The 18,421-nt window shown below is 53.2% G+C and overlaps 1 protein-coding gene across 1 annotated transcript in view; it reads right to left on the bottom strand.

The window, feature by feature from the left end:
• The window catches only part of AMBRA1 (autophagy and beclin 1 regulator 1), a 67,351-nt gene that overhangs the window by 19,698 nt on the left and 29,232 nt on the right, over positions 1–18,421 (bottom strand). The window contains 3 exon segments of the mRNA XM_075280762.1: positions 464–544; positions 4,907–5,086; positions 5,975–6,061. Of these exon segments, the coding sequence (XP_075136863.1) occupies positions 464–544; positions 4,907–5,086; positions 5,975–6,061 (348 nt within the window).

Raw genomic sequence — 18,421 nt, 5'->3', positions numbered from 1 at the left:
CGAGAGAGGAGAGACGAGAGAGGAGACGAGAGAGGAGACGAGAGAGGAGACAGGAGACGAGACGAGAGAGGAGACAGGAGACGAGACGAGAGAGGAGACAGGAGACGAGAGAGGAGAGACGAGAGAGGAGAGACGAGAGAGGAGAGACGAGAGAGGAGACGAGAGAGGAGACGAGAGAGGAGACGAGAGAGGAGACGAGAGAGGAGACGAGAGAGGAGACGAGAGAGGAGACGAGAGAGGAGACGAGAGAGGAGACGAGACGAGAGAGGAGACGAGAGAGGAGAGACGAGAGAGGAGACAGGAGACGAGACGAGAGAGGAGACAGGAGACGAGACGAGAGAGGAGACGAGAGAGGAGACGAGAGAGGAGAGACGAGAGAGGAGACAGGAGACGAGACGAGAGAGGAGACAGGAGACGAGACGAGAGAGGAGAGACAGCCGAGGAATCCGGCACATCACTATACCTGGGAACAAAGCGGCCGAGTGACGGGGCCGACATCCGAGCGTTCCTGGTGGTTCTGTGCCGAGATCGCTCCCCGTTATCCCTGCCGGGAGAATAAGAACTTCACTTACATTAATGAGTTACAGACAAGTAAAGATCCCTAAAACATGTATGTAAGTGAGAGTGCGTGTACACGTGTGTATGTATAAGTATAGAGGTCACTAAGTCATGTATGTAAGTGTGCGTGTACACGTGTGTATGTATAAGTGTAGAGGTCACTACGTCATGTATGTGAGAGTGAGTGTACACATGTGTATGTATAAGTATAGAGGTCACTACGTCATGTATGTAAGTGAGAGTGTGTGTACACGTGTGTATGTATAAGTATAGAGGTCACTACGTCATGTATGTAAGTGAGAGTGTGTGTACACGTGTGTATGTATAAGTATAGAGGTCACTACGTCATGTATGTAAGCAAGTGTGCGTGTATACGTGTGTCTGTATAAGTATAGAGGTCACTAAGTCATGTATGTAAGTATGTAAGTGTGTATGTATAAGTATATACAGTCCTATGAAAAAGTTTGGGCACCCCTATTAATCTTAATCATTTTTAGTTCTAAATATTTTGGTGTTTGCAGCAGCCATTTCAGTCTGATATATCTAATAACTGATGGACACAGTAATATTTCAGGATTGAAATGAGGTTTATTGTACTAACAGAAAATGTGCAATATGCATTAAACCAAAATTTGACCGGTGCAAAAGTATGGGCACCTCAACAGAAAAGTGACATTAATATTTCGTAGATCCTCCTTTTGCAAAGATAACAGCCTCTAGTCGCCTCCTGTAGCTTTTAATCAGTTCCTGGATCCTGGATAAAGGTATTTTGGACAAACAATTCAAGTTCAGTTAAGTTAGATGGTCGCCGAGCATGGACAGCCCGCTTCCAATCATCCCACAGATGTTCAATGATATTCAGGTCTGGGGACTGGGATGGCCATTCCAGAACATTGTAATTGTTCCTCTGCATGAATGCCTGAGGATTTGGAGCTTTGGTGTTTTGGATCATTGTCTTGCTGAAATATCCATCCCCGGCGTAACTTCAACTTCGTCACTGATTCCTGAACATTATTCTCAAGAATCTGCTGATACTGAGTGGAATCCATGTGACTCTCAACTTTACCAAGATTCCCGGTGCCGGCATTGGCCACACAGCCCCAAAGCATGATGGAACCTCCACCAAATTTTACAGTGGGTAGCATGTGTTTTTCTTGGAATGCTGTTTCTTTTTGGACGCCATGCATAACGCCTTTTTTTATAACCAAACAACTCAATCTTTGTTTCCAAAATGAAGCTGGCTTGTCCAAATGTGCTTTTTCATACCTCAGGCAACTCTATTTGTGGCGTACGTGCAGAAACGGCTTCTTTCTCATCACTCTCCCATACAGCTTCTATTTGTGCAAAGTGCGCTGTATAGTTGACCGATGCACAGTGACACCATCTGCAGCAAGATGATGCTGCAGCTCTTTGGAGGTGTCTGTGGATTGTCCTTGACTCTTCTCACCATTCTTCTTCTCTGCCTTTCTGATATTTTTCTTGGCCTGCCACTTCTGGGCTTAACAAGAACTGTCCCTGTGGTCTTCCATTTCCTTACTATGTTCCTCACAGTGGAAACTGACAGGTTAAATCTCTGAGACAACGTTTTGTATCCTTCCCCTGAACAACTATGTGGAACAATCTTTGTTTTCAGATCATTTGAGAGCGGGCTGTCCATGCTCGGCGCCCATTAAACTGAACTGAACTTGAATTGTTTTGTAGAAAGAAATGGTCCAAAATCCCTTCATCCAGGATCCAGGAACTGATTACAAGCTACAGGAAGCGACTAGAGGCTGTTATCTTTGCAAAAGGAGGATCTACTAAATATTAATGTCACTTTTCTGTTGAGGTGCCCATATTTTTGCACCGGTCAAATTTTGGTTTAATGCATATTGCGCATTTTCTGTTAGTACAATAAACCTCATTTCAATCCTGAAATATTACTGTGTCCATCAGTTATTAGATATATCAAACTGAAATGGCTGCTGCAAATACCAAAATATTTAGAACTAAAAATGATTAAGATTAATAGGGGTGCCCAAACTTTTTCATAGGACTGTATGTGTATATATGTATGTATGTATAAGTATATATATATGTTTCTGTAATTATGGACGTATAAGTGTATGCATGTAAGTATGTGTGTGTTTGCATGTGTGTATGTATAAGTACATGTATGTAAGTGTCCATTAGTATGTATAAGTATATATGTAGGTGTGTATATGTATGTATAGTATATATACGTGTATGTGAATGTATAAGTATATATGTTTCTGTAAGTGCGTGTGTGTATGGACATGTAGGAGGAAGCACAAGAGTAAATCAGCTGCAGTACCAGACACAACCTGTGGGCAGGGGGGCACTGTCTGTCACTATCTGAGTTCACATGGGGCTGAGATACAACCTGAGACACCTAAAAATGAATCTCTCAATCTTCATGGGGCAGCCTGAGCGCAGCGGGCGCTGCTGGGGGGCTGATGGCATGTTCTCAGTTTTGGTAAGACAAGGAGATACCAGGCAGATAAGACTCCTTAGGGCTGAGGGGACACAGTGCAGAAAAGCTTGGGGGGTTATGGTTACAGATATCGCAACCAAATATAGGGGGGGTATATAAGAGGGAGGGGGTATATAAGGAGGGGGGGGTATATAAGTGGGGTATATAAAGTGGAGGGGGGTATATAATGGGGGGGGGTATTAGGAGCCTCCTGCCCATCTCTTATTCCTTCTGAACACATTGCTGGCTTTGGCTCAAAAACTGGAAAGAAAAAAAAAAAAAAAAAAGAGGAAACCCCCCCACACACAAAAACAACCCCCCCCCCAACCCCATGTTCTCCTTGCCTGCCCCCTCCCCCGCCATACACACGCAGTCTTGTGTCAGCCGAGCATGCATGTGCCGTGCAGAGCATTAGTGATGGATTTTGACGCTTTGCATTGTCAGAGTCGCCGGCGTTCGCTGATACATTTGGGGGTTTTCTATAGTTTCTGCTGAGCCCCCGGACCCCTCCCCACCCCTCCATTGGTGCCGGAGGTCTCCGCTGCTCCTTACACTTTTGGGACGATTCTTTTCAAGGCTCTCTCTGCAGGATCGGCTTTGGGTGTCTTACAGTTGCCTTGGTAACCCGACAATCCAAATCCTACAGCTCCTTTACTAACGGCAGATTGGGGGGGGGGAGGGGGGGCGGCATCTCCCACTACCCCTCCCATATATCCACATACAACCAATACGCCCTCCACGGTTTGGCAAGCGGTCTCAGAGCCGAGTGCAGCACTTAAGCAGTTAATATGTGACATGCTATTTCTGGTGACAAAGAAGCTGCAGGTGCAGAGACACGAAGAGGAGACGGCGAGAACCGGAGCCGCGAGAAAGGACGAAACGGTATCAGCACCCCCCCCCCCCCAAGCTCCGACAACCGCAGGACGCCGCTCCGTACACGGATAACAAATGTGCAGGAATTCACCTATAAGCACGTGGACAAGCGGCCGCGCCATTCATCACCCCCCACCCCCCTGAAAAACAGCGGCTGCGCCATTCATCATCGCCGCTCATTACCTGCAATGGATGGTACATTAATGAGAGCGATTCTCTTTAACCCCCCTCGTATTATATACAGGACCTCCCCCCCCTCGTATCATATACAGGACCCCCCCCCCCCCCTCGTATCATATACAGGACCCCCCCCCTCCCCCTCGTATCATATACAGGACCCCCCCCCCCCCCTCGTATCATATACAGGACCCCCCCCTCCCCCTCGTATCATATACAGGACCCCCCCCCCCCCTCGTATCATATACAGGACCCCCCCCCTCCCCCTCGTATCATATACAGGACCCCCCTCATAAACCAATGACTGGGCCAAGATCCACCGAGAAAACAATCCCGGGGTATATATACACGTGTGTGCGTATATGGTACGAGCTACTGATGTGTATACACATATATAATATAAGGGATACGGGGGGGGTATATATATACGGATGCATCTATCACGTATACACATCACTATTGCAGCCTCACATGACAGCCAGAACTTTGTGTTTCCCAGCCTGGGTTTCTCCGATTAGCGGCCGCGTTGCGAGACGTACGAGGTAAAGCGATAAATCTACACGGTGTTTACAGCGCAGATAAAATAAAAGCGTTTCTTCCTTTCGCTGGCGGCGGATCTGGAGCGCGGCTCCGGGATAAGAGATTTTGATTACTTCATATGTCCCTATTATATCAGGATTACGGATTACACGAGCGGCGCCGCGCCGAATATATAAACACCGCTCATTTGTAAGGAGAATGTCAGCGGCCCGCAGGATTCCTATCACTACACAACCTATGGAGAGGCCGGAGCGATACGTGTAGGTGTCTCGGCGCGCCCCTTACTCAAACTCCTCAAACTCCAGCTCTCCGGTTTCCACGGCCCCTTGTCCTTCACTGGATGACGGAGCAGACGCCGAGGAGCGGAGGCGGTTCTGCTGGTACCGCATAGAGCGCTGGCGGATGCTGTCCCTCCGAGACAGGTACTGGATCATCCTTTGTGCGTAATAAGCGGCTGGTGATAACCTGCGGGGAAGGAGAAACGTCAGTACAAATACAGAGAGTCTAGAGAGAAGACGCGCCAATCTAGCAACCGGCCGCACCCCAGACCTTATAGGGGGGGGAGGTCAGCGGAGATCCTCTGAGCTGCTCAGGAACAGACCCTGAGAGGTCACTGACTGGACTGAGCGCGCTCCAGAAGCGGCCACATCATAGAGAGGACTCGGCAGCCACACGCACAGCTGCACAGTTCTCTCTATCCCTGCTCTGCTGTTATACAGGGCGAGGACCCCGGGAGCCCTGAAACTGTATTAACCCCTGAATGTGCAGGTCCCCGAGGGGTGTGTTATAGAGTGTGTGTGTGTGTGTGTGTGGGGGGGGGGGGACTATTGTGGGATTATACCATGTACTGTATGGGAGGGATGATGGGGCTTCACTGAGTGGGATACAGGGGACGGTACTGTGACTATGGGGGGCACAAAGGTTCTGAGTGGGGTCACAAGGGGCTGGGCAGGGTTAGAGGCACGTCATACTATATGTAAATACAGCGACACCTCTCCAGAAGACCACTCCCTTAAGAAGACCTCCCCTATACTCCCCCCCCCCCAACTTTATAACTCCACCCTCTTATCCAGCCAAAGAGCTTTTTAGAGCAAATGTTTCAGAAGGAACGGCTTTGACTTACAAACACTGAGACCAGTATGGACGGAGGAATAACACGAAGCCCCTGGGCCATCTGTAACACTGGTGGACTCTGGTGCCACACACTAGCCATTAGGGCGGTGGGCTCAAACAGCTTTCCCTATACTAGCCACAACTAGCGCAGACCGGTTCCTGCACCCCCTCCCTAATACTGGCCAGGCACCCCTGCTACAGGCTGTGTGGCCCCAATGGATGGAAATATGGCCGCCTTACCTGGCTGGATCGGGGTATATGGGGTGCTCTCGGGATCCAGTGCCGTCATATCGGGACAGAGAGATGAGGGAAGACTCCAGAAGACGCCTAGAAGAGAAGAGAATCCATCGGTTAGTCCGCAACGTCCAGGACCTGCTGTCACTCCATACACTCCAACTGTGCGACCCTACAGATTCTTTACCATCACCAACTGAGCATATGGGGGGGTAAAACCGGAAAAAGGGTGGTCCGGACCAGAACACAGCTGTGCACGAGGCCACATGTGAGTAAAGGGGCCACTCCACGAGACTGTGGGTGCCGATACTTACGGCTGGGGGACTCGGATTACTCTACGGTTCACCCTTACGACCAAAGTCCTCCAGCATGAGGTGCAGGAGCGCAAGGCAGGTCTGAAAAGGAATCACGTTCAGCATTACAGGGGGTGTCCATGGAAGGGTAAACATGGCCGATTTCTCCCACGAGCAGGATCAGTCTGGTATAGAAGCTGAGCTATGGGCTGTAATACTAGGCACGGCCTAGGGGCGGGCGAGGAGAAGCGGCCATGTTATGTACGAACCGTTTAAGGCAGAACCTCTTAGATCCAAACCCACAAGCTTTAGTTCTCAGCAGCTGGAACGTGAACTCGCAGCGGGCGCCTAGCAGGTAACTGAGCTGAATCTATGGCGGCACAGGGGAGGAGCGCGGCTTTGGGGTCCGTTATTTCACCTGGGGGTTCCTTGGGTAGGAACATTGGTCATGACTAGACACGTTCCAGGATCTACCAGGGGCAGGTCGCTTCACAGGATTTGGAGGGCGGAGGGGCAGGCCTTTCTTCACAGCCTTGAAGGTTCCCATGTCTGTACGCTGCCCCGAGAGGAGTCTTCAGCTTCACGCAGAGTATACGGAGAGTCATAGACTTGTATATACTCCTGACTAGCTGCTTGTGTTATAGCCGACGGGATATTCGTCACAGACAATAAGTGGCTTTTATTATTGGGCTCAAATCTCACTTTTTCTGCGTCAGGGATCTTTTTAGCTGCCTCATACCCCGTATTTGCAGTCCCTGGATCTCCTATATTATGGTCACTTGGGCTTTTTGCAGCCATTTTTTTTCCTATTGTACAGTTACTCCTGGCAGAATGACTCGCTCCTTACACCCCGCCTCAGAGAAAATAAAGAAATGTGTGTGGTCATAATGGGGATCTTCACAGTATGAAGGTTATAGTCTCAGAACTGCCTGCCCAGCAAGACCCTGCTGAAAATTCAAGTACCCCTAAACATCCCTTTCATTGTGGTCGCAACATGCCTGAGACACAACGGTCGGCCCCCATACACTGATCATGGACACTGGCCGGAGAGAATCCAAGATGTCGTGTCTGTAGGTTCTCAGGATTAGATTGTAAATGTTGTGCTACTGCCTGTTACGAAAAAGGTTGGACTCTGCGGTCACTTCTGCGGGGGGTCGGTGACTTGCCGGCTGCATCGGGTCCATAGTCACTAATATGAGTTGTGGCGTAGAGTCTATAAAAAGAGTGATGAATGGCCTGAACATACCCCATAAATTACCTGCCCCAATATGGCTCCCACTCATCAGGTCGCTACAGGCGGCGGCGGCTCCGCTACGGCCATCCCGTCCTCAGGATCACACCGGACCCCAGAGGGTTCTCTCATCTTGGCCAGTAATTGGCTTTGCTCCATCATCTTCCCGCTTACGCCCCTGGTGATCTTTCATCCCCCCTCCCCCCACTGACCCTCCATGGCTGCCGTCATACAGCGCACAAATCACCCGTCACCGGCCTCCGGCCTCCCAGGGCGCCAATACTTTTGGAACATTACTATTTTCTGAAGAAGGTCTTTATGGCTTTTACTAGGAGACCTTATAATAGGACGGGGTTATAGAGAGCCGCACATCTGTATACGGGGCCCCATCAAGTCCGCCAGCGGGGGGCGCTGCTGTACAGAAAGTGAGGGGATTACTCAGGTATTCATCATCTTACTCTGGGAAAGTTGGGTAAAAGCAAATACAATTACAGCTGTGACACAGATCATAACCCAGCTTTCCTAGACTGCCCCCCCCCCCCCCCATCCGGGACCCCTCCCTGACAAAGCAATGTGCACACACACTTACATACTGCATAACTAAGCAGTGCGGTCAATCCAGGCCATCGAGGTGCCATCCTACACGTAACGGCGGCCATAACATGTGTCTAGTTTCTTAGACATTCACAGAGCACAGGCGGAATAGAATTAAAGTGACTGACACAGTCCGGCGTCCTCTGCGAGCGGCTTGTCCGGCTACACGACGCATCTCCTGCCGCTGAACGCGCGGCCTCAAGAATCATGGCTGCGAGATTCTGGCGCTGTCACTTTAAATGTTTCACAGCAGAGAATCCAAGGACGAGTCAAGGTTTAGCCGACACACAATGACGGTAGAAAAATAGTCCGCGAGGTAAAAACCCCGAAACCAGCGGCGGCAGCGGCGGTCACAAGGATACCAGACTAGCCAAAATCTGACAGGGGTCACAGCGAGCCCCAAAGGAAGACAACGCGCAATATAAGCTCAGGACATCTCTCCTTATTCTCTGCAGCTGGATCCTCACCTGTTACTCCTAGAAATGAATGAACAAACTGACAACTGGGCGTTACTAGAAGAGGCGGACCTGCACAGTCTCATCCAGTCACTGCCAACTATGCAAGGACACGACCCAAAGGGGTAACACCACGACCCAAAGGGGGAACACCACGACCCAAAGGGGGAACACCACGACCCAAAGGGGGAACACCACGACCCAAAGGGGGAACACCACGACCCAAAGGGGGAACACCACGACCCAAAGGGGGAACACCACGACCCAAAGGGGAAACAACACGACCCAAAGGGGGAACAACACGACCCAAAGGGGGAACACCACGACCCAAAGGGGGAACACCACGACCCAAAGGGGGAACACCACGACCCAAAGGGGGAACACCACGACCCAAAGGGGGAACACCACGACCCAAAGGGGGAACACCACGACCCAAAGGGGGAACACCACGACCCAAAGGGGGAACACCACGACCCAAAGGGGGAACACCACGACCCAAAGGGGGAACACCACGACCCAAAGGGGGAACACCACGACCCAAAGGGGGAACACCACGACCCAAAGGGGGAACACCACGACCCAAAGGGGGAACACCACGACCCAAAGGGGGAACACCACGACCCAAAGGGGGAACACCACGACCCAAAGGGGGAACACCACGACCCAAAGGGGGAACACCACGACCCAAAGGGGGAACACCACGACCCAAAGGGGGAACACCACGACCCAAAGGGGGAACACCACGACCCAAAGGGGGAACACCACGACCCAAAGGGGGAACACCACGACCCAAAGGGGGAACAACACGACCCAAAGGGGGAACAACACGACCCAAAGGGGGAACAACACGACCCAAAAGGGGAAACAACACGACCCAAAAGGGGAAACAACACGACCCAAAGGGGAAACAACACGACCCAAAGGGGAAACAACACGACCCAAAGGGGAAACAACACGACCCAAAGGGGAAACAACACGACCCAAAGGGGGAACAACACGACCCAAAGGGGGAACAACACGACCCAAAGGGGAAACAACACGACCCAAAGGGGGAACAACACGACCCAAAGGGGGAACAACACGACCCAAAGGGGGAACAACACGACCCAAAGGGGAAACAACACGACCCAAAGGGGAAACAACACGACCCAAAGGGGAAACAACACGACCCAAAGGGGGAACAACACGACCCAAAGGGGAAACACCACGACCCAAAGGGGAAACAACACGTCACCAAATTGGTCATAAAGTGCCAGGAAGAAAAACAGAGGAACACACAAGGTAGTGATCATAAAATATGCTCCAGAATGGAGGCAGGTGTCAGATGGGAGGAGCAAAGAGCTCACATACAAGTGTCAGATGGGAGGAGCATAGAGCTCACACAGGTGTCAGATGGGAGGAGCATAGAGCTCACAGACAGGTGTCAGATGGGAGGAGCATAGAGCTCACAGAGGTGTCAGATGGGAGGAGCATAGAGACTATATACCTGCAAGTATGAGATGGGAGGAGCATAGAAGAGGATGGGTGGGGACAAGTTTAATTCAGGGATTGGCATGATGGAAAATTATTTGCTGATTCTGAGGCGTATGACATAAAAACCAAATATCACACTGATGAGGAAAAAGCGGAAGATACGGAAACCGCCGATCTCAGCCCCTCCCCCAAAGACAAACCGCGCAGATAAATACAGCACAGAGACATCTAGACCCGCACACACCTATAGATATACACAGAATATATAGATAGACCCGCACACACCTATAGATATACACAGCACAGAGACATCTAGACCCGCACACACCTATAGATATACACAGAATATATAGATAGACCCGCACACACCTATAGATATACACAGCACATATAGATAGACCCGCACACCTATAGATATACACAGCACATATAGATAGACCCGCACACACCTATAGATATACACCGTGCATATAGATAGACCCGCACACACCTATAGATATACACAGCACATATAGATAGAACCACACACCTATAGATATACACCGTGCATATAGATAGACCCGCACACACCTATAGATATACACCGCACATATAGATAGACCCGCACACCTATAGATATACACAGCACATATAGATAGACCCGCACACCTATAGATATACACAGCACATATAGATAGACCCGCACACACCTATAGATATACACAGTACATATAGATACACAGCACATATATAGACCCACGCACACCTATAGATATACACAGCACATATAGATACACAGCACATATAGATAGACCCACGCACACCTATAGATATACACAGCACATATAGATAGACCCACGCACACCTATAGATATACACAGCACATATAGATAGACCCACGCACACCTATAGATATACACCGCACATATAGATAGACCCGCACACATATAGATATACACAGAACATATAGATAGACCCGCACACACCTATAGATATACACAGCACATATAGATAGACCCGCACACACCTATAGATATACACAGCACATATAGATAGACCCGCACACACCTATAGATATACACAGCACATATAGATAGACCCGCACACACCTATAGATATACACAGCACATATAGATAGACCCGCACACACCTATAGATATGCACCGCACATATAGATAGACCCGCACACCTATAGATATACACAGCACATATAGATAGACCCGCACACACCTATAGATATACACCGTGCATATAGATAGACCCGCACACACCTATAGATATACACAGCACATATAGATAGACCCGCACACACCTATAGATATACACCGTGCATATAGATAGACCCGTACACACCTATAGATACACAGCACATATAGATAGACCCACGCACACCTATAGATATACACAGAACATATAGATAGACCCGCACACACCTATAGATATACACAGCACATATAGATAGACCCGCACACACCTATAGATATACACAGCACATATAGATAGACCCGCACACACCTATAGATATACACCGCACATATAGATAGACCCGCACACACCTATAGATATACACAGAACATATAGATAGACCCACACACACCTATAGATACACAGCAAATATAGATAGACCCGCACACACCTATAGATATACACAGCACATATAGATAGACCCACACACCTATAGATATACACCGCACACATCTATAGATATACACTGCACATATAGATAGACCTGCACACATATAGATATACACAGAACATATAGATAGACCCACACACACCTATAGATATACACAGCAAATATAGATAGACCCGCACACACCTATAGATATACACAGCACATATAGATAGACCCACACACCTATAGATATACACAGCACATATAGATAGACCCGCACACACCTATAGATATACACAGCACATATAGATAGACCCGCACACCTATAGATATACACAGCACATATAGATAGACCCACACACCTATAGATATACACAGCACATATAGATAGACCCGCACACACCTATAGATATACACAGAACATATAGATAGACCCACACACACCTATAGATACACAGCAAATATAGATAGACCCGCACACACCTATAGATACACAGCACATATAGATAGACCCACACACCTATAGATATACACAGCACATATAGATATGCACCGCACACACCTATAGATATACACCGCACATATAGATAGACCCGCACACATATAGATATACACAGCACATATAGATAGACCCGCACACCTATAGATATACACAGCACATATAGATATGCACCGCACACACCTATAGATATACACCGCACATATAGATAGACCCGCACACATATAGATATACACAGCACATATAGATAGACCCGCACACATATAGATATACACAGCACATATAGATAGACCCGCACACATATAGATATACACAGCACACATCTATAGATATACACTGCACATATATAGATATACACAGCACATATAGATAGACCCGCACACAAATAACTAAAAGTCGTCCTATCCAGTCGGCTCCGCCCCTTCCTCTGCCCCTCCTCCTGGCAGTGAGAACAGAAGTTTACAATTTCCATCACAGGACATGAATTAACCCTTAGTGAGGATCGGGCTCCGTTTCAGCAAATACTTCCCTGTGCAATTCCAAAGCCCTGTGTGACTGTGCCCTGTGGTGTTCCTCTGCTATTCCTCCTGGCAGTCTATTAACAGGGACAATGTTTGTGTGAACTATCAGAGGGAGCCAGTGTCAGAGCTCCGAGTCCCGCCCCCTTGCCTGCTCCTGCCTGACTCCACCCACTTGTCAATAGGGAGTATGTTATATCTGGCACCAAAACTAACTGCACCAAGTGCTCAGGATGAGCGGTGGCAAGAGAAAAATCCAACTGTGCCGAGTCCATGGAGGAGACTGCTAAGTGCTGAAGTAGGAGCAGAAGGTGAAGGGTCCGTCCTAGGGAGAGCCGACAACTCGCAGGGCAGGTACGCAGAGCATTCCCATCCCCCACAGCTAGGCCGCCTCAGTAGTGCAGTCTATCAATTCAGAGCGGGGCGGGAAGGGGGGGGGGGGTGCGCTCCATCAATCTGTCAGAGGGCGGCAAGGCCGGCCATAACTCACTAATAGGAGCTGACAGGAGGAGTCACAGGAGCCCCCGCACGCCCATTACATCTAATGGACGAGATTTAAATAAACCAGAGATCGAAATGTTCATGGCCGCACTGTATCCAGAGAATAAGTGGGAGCTGCGCCCCCTGCAGGAACAGCAAGGAATAACAACAGCGCCCCCTGCGGGAACAGCAAGGAATAACAACAGCGCCCCCTGCGGGAACAGCAAGGAATAACAACAGCGCCCCCTGCGGGAACAGCAAGGAATAACAACAGCGCCCCCTGCGGGAACAGCAAGGAATAACAACAGCGCCCCCTGCGGGAACAGCAAGGAATAACAACAGCGCCCCCTGCGGGAACAGCAAGGAATAACAACAGCGCCCCCTGCGGGAACAGCAAGGAATAACAACAGCGCCCCCTGCGGGAACAGCAAGGAATAACAACAGCGCCCCCTGCGGGAACAGCAAGGAATAACAACAGCGCCCCCTGCGGGAACAGCAAGGAATAACTACAGCGCCCCCTGCAGGAACAGCAAGGAATAACAGCGCCCCCTGCAGGAACAGCAAGGAATAACAACAGCGCCCCCTGCAGGAACAGCAAGGAATAACAACAGCGCCCCCTGCGGGAACAGCAAGGAATAACAACAGCGCCCCCTGCGGGAACAGCAAGGAATAACAACAGCGCCCCCTGCGGGAACAGCAAGGAATAACAGACGCTCGTCGTGTAACGTCAAAGCAGAGGCAGCGGGTATTAGGGACCAGGACTGAACATACTCCAGAGCTGCATTCACAATTCTGCAGGCTCAGCTGTGAACTCGATGCACCGAACCAGCTCAGCTCCTGCTCGACTGAATAGTGGCTGAGCCGCACAATACATTGCCGTGTCCAGGTGATCGCTGCAGCCTCTGCACCAAATCCCGGAGTAGGCCCGAGCAGCTGACCATGAAGGTGACGTCACTGGTACAAGGGACCGGCTCCAGAGCTTGTGAACACCATGAGAAGATCCTCGGGGTCCCAATTTCATTGTTGCAGATTTTTCTGTATTTTTTTGAGCCAAACCAGGATGTGATTTACACGAGGCAGAAACACAAGAACCTCTCTGATATTTCCGATTCCTTTTGTTGCCATTCCTGGATTTTGGCTCAAAAACTTCAACAAAAAAAAAGGTGCAACGTGGGGTGTCAGCCTTAAAGGGGTCCTCATTCTGAACAATCTTTACTTGACGGATATCTGAACAACTTGTTCACCTGCTGGAGCCCCAACCAATCAAGAGCAATGTGTGGGGACTCTACAGTAAGCGCTCCATCTTCCTGCAGCGCCTCCACTGGGGACGAGAGGTATTGCACAAGGTCCATTGAGACCAATGTGTTCTGTGTTATGGCAGGTCAGGACGGGTCCTCCAGAGAAGGAGACGCTCTTTACAAGCAGCCACCAGGACCGCTCATGGCTCCACGTCCTAGTTTCTGCTTGTACCATGGCCAGATGATATGGCCGCAAAGGCGGTGACCTATACCGTGGCGGAGCTCAGCACTAAGAGAGGGTGCAGCGGGGAGTGTGAGCAGCAGAGCCCTGCACTGGGGAGGGGGTCTCACATAACAGACTGGCCTGGCTGCGCGGGATGAGCGGCGGCGGCGGCAGTGGCGGACATTCTCCAGCACTTCTCCCCGATTCTCCAGTGCGGGGATTTTCCTTTTGATTTGGGGCTTTTGTATTCGCCGTTTCATTAGAAATTCTCCATTTTCTCCCAGATTGGAATTTACATATCCTATTAGGACGAACAAAGGAATGGAAGCGGCGGTGCAGGCGAGGCTCGTCTCCGCTCCACGCCGCCCCCTCCTGCTCTGAAAGGCCGGGTGGATGCAGCGACCATTCTCTAGAGTGGAAGAAAGGAATTGAGGGCAGAGAAAGATGCTGAATTGTGTCTAACGCTCCTCAAAACTTATCTGTGACAGCAGGTTTAGAGCCGCGCCGCAGGAAAACGCCAATGAGCAGCCCGCAGCGCGCAACCACGAGCTAAGCGGCTTTACAAAGGACAGATAAAGAACCGGCGAAGGGAGAAAGAAGCAGCAGATAAGAGCGAAAGCGGAATACAGGCGGCATAAAGGGGGACTCTACAGAGAACATACAGGCGGCATAAAGGGGAACTCTACAGAGAGAATATACAGGAGGCATAAAGGGGAACTCTACAGAGAACATACAGGAGGCATAAAGGGGAACTCTACACAGAGAACAGGACATACAGGCAGCATAAAGGGGAACTCTACAGAGAGAGCATACAGGAGGCATAAAGGGGAACTCTACCCAGAGGACATACAGGAGGCATAAAGGGGAACTCTACAGAGAGCATACAGGAGGCATAAAGGGGAACTCTACAGAGAACATACAGGAGGCATAAAGGGGAACTCTACAGAGAACATACAGGAGGCATAAAGGGGAACTCTACAGAGAACATACAGGAGGCATAAAGGGGAACTCTACACAGAGAACAGGACATACAGGCAGCATAAAGGGGAACTCTACAGAGAGAGCATACAGGAGGCATAAAGGGGAACTCTACAGAGAGCATACAGGAGGCATAAAGGGGAACTCTACAGAGAACATACAGGAGGCATAAAGGGGAACTCTACAGAGAACATACAGGAGGCATAAAGGGGAACTCTACAGAGAACATACAGGAGGCATAAAGGGGGACTCTACAGAGAACATACAGGAGGCATAAAGGGGGACTCTACAGAGAACATACAGGAGGCATAAAGGGGAACTCTACAGAGAGAGCATACAGGCGGCATAAAGGGGAACTCTACAGAGAGAGCATACAGGCGGCATAAAGGGGCAGTGATCAGATAAAAATGACCGGTCTGCACCTCGGCATAAAGCTCAAGGAGGAAATTTCTGACAACCCTGAATCCAGAGAGACAGAGCCGACCCCCCCCAGAGAGACAGAGCGCCCCCCTCTGGTAGAGCGCCCGGGGCCAACAACTCTACAAGTCGCCCTAATAGAGGGCACAGCTACACTAGGCAGCTAAGGGTTACCGGACCCCCTGTGGTGCCCGCGGCGCCCCCACCACCCACTGCTATAAATAATTATCCCCCCCCCCCCGGAGAGCAGCCGCAGAATGAGGGCAGCACCTGCCGCACCGCTGAGACTTCGTGACCGCAGCAGCCGATACACCTGGGAGCCACGGGCTAGTCAGAGCGGCCGCCGGGTCACCCCCGACCATGGGCCAGTGTAAGGTCATCTCATCGATGGGAATCCGCAGGTCTCAGAGAGAAGACAGACGAGGGGCCCCCGAAATACTCAGAATGTGGCCCTACATAAGTCAGCGGGATCTTCAGGGACCAGGGGAGCCCAGCGTAACATTAACACGGGGGCAGGACAGGCGGGAGGGAGGGACGCGGGGCAGGCAGAAGGGAAACGGGGGCAGGGCAGGCAGGGCGGAGGGACACGGGGGCAGGGCAGGCAGGGCGGAGGGACACGGGGGCAGGGCGGGAGGGAGGGACACGGGGGCAGGGCGGGAGGGAGGGACACGGGGGCAGGGCGGGAGGGAGGGACACGGGGGCAGGGCGGGAGGGAGGGACACGGGGGCAGGGCGGGAGGGAGGGACACGGGGGCAGGGCGGGAGGGAGGGACACGGGGGCAGGGCGGGAGGGAGGGACACGGGGGCAGGGCGGGAGGGAGGGACACGGGGGCAGGGCCGGAGGGAGGGACACGGGGGCAGGGCCGGAGGGAGGGACACGGGGGCAGGGCCGGAGGGAGGGACACGGGGGCAGGGCCGGAGGGAGGGACACGGGGGCAGGGCCGGAGGGAGGGACACGGGGGCAGGGCCGGAGGGAGGGACACGGGGGCAGGGCCGGAGGGAGGGACACGGGGGCAGGGCGGGAGGGAGGGACACGGGGGCAGGGCGGGAGGGAGGGACACGGGGGCAGGGCGGGAGGGAGGGACACGGGGGCAGGGCGGGAGGGAGGGACACGGGGGCAGGGCGGGAGGGAGGGACACGGGGGCAGGGCGGGAGGGAGGGACACGGGGGCAGGGCGGGAGGGACACGGGGGCAGGGCGGGAGGGAGGGACACGGGGGCAGGGCGGGAGGGAGGGACACGGGGGCAGGGCGGGAGGGAGGGACACGGGGGCAGGGCGGGAGGGAGGGACACGGGGGCAGGGCGGGAGGGAGGGACACGGGGGCAGGGCGGGAGGGAGGGAGACGGGGGCAGGGCGGGAGGGAGGGAGACGGGGGCAGGGCGGGAGGGAGGGAGACGGGGGCAGGGCGGGAGGGAGGGAGACGGGGGCAGGGCGGGAGGGAGGGAGACGGGGGCAGGGCGGGAGGGAGGGAGACGGGGGCAGGGCGGGAGGGAGGGAGACGGGGGCAGGGCGGGAGGGAGGGAGACGGGGGCAGGGCGGGAGGGAGGGAGACGGGGGCAGGGCGGGAGGGAGGGAGACGGGGGCAGGGCGGGAGGGAGGGAGACGGGGGCAGGGCGGGAGGGAGGGAGACGGGGGCAGGGCGGGAGGGAGGGAGACGGGGGCAGGGCCGGAGGGAGGGAGACGGGGGCAGGGCCGGAGGGAGGGAGACGGGGGCAGGGCCGGAGGGAGGGAGACGGGGGCAGGGCCGGAGGGAGGGAGACGGGGGCAGGGCCGGAGGGAGGGAGACGGGGGCAGGGCCGGAGGGAGGGAGACGGGGGCAGGGCCGGAGGGAGGGAGACGGGGGCAGGGCCGGAGGGAGGGAGACGGGGGCAGGGCCGGAGGGAGGGACACGGGGGCAGGGCCGGAGGGAGGGACACGGGGGCAGGGCCGGAGGGAGGGACACGGGGGCAGGGCCGGAGGGAGGGACACGGGGGCAGGGCCGGAGGGAGGGACACGGGGGCAGGGCCGGAGGGAGGGACACGGGGGCAGGGCCGGAGGGAGGGACACGGGGGCAGGGCCGGAGGGAGGGACACGGGGGCAGGGCCGGAGGGAGGGACACGGGGGCAGGGCCGGAGGGAGGGACACGGGGGCAGGGCCGGAGGGAGGGACACGGGGGCAGGGCCGGAGGGAGGGACACGGGGGCAGGGCCGGAGGGAGGGACACGGGGGCAGGGCCGGAGGGAGGGACACGGGGGCAGGGCGGGAGGGAGGGACACGGGGGCAGGGCGGGAGGGAGGGACACGGGGGCAGGGCCGGAGGGAGGGACACGGGGGCAGGGCCGGAGGGAGGGACACGGGGGCAGGGCCGGAGGGAGGGACACGGGGGCAGGGAGGGAGGGACACGGGGGCAGGGCGGGAGGGACACGGGGGCGTTCGCTCTCACTGTGTGATTTGTATGGCTGCCGATTCTGGATTAGACCAGTCT

The sequence above is a fragment of the Leptodactylus fuscus genome, chromosome 7 (assembly GCF_031893055.1).
Source record: "Leptodactylus fuscus isolate aLepFus1 chromosome 7, aLepFus1.hap2, whole genome shotgun sequence".
Classification (NCBI taxonomy): domain Eukaryota; kingdom Metazoa; phylum Chordata; class Amphibia; order Anura; family Leptodactylidae; genus Leptodactylus; species Leptodactylus fuscus.
The sequence above is the reverse complement of the archived record's forward strand: the minus strand, read 5'-3'. Positions and strand labels throughout refer to the sequence as shown.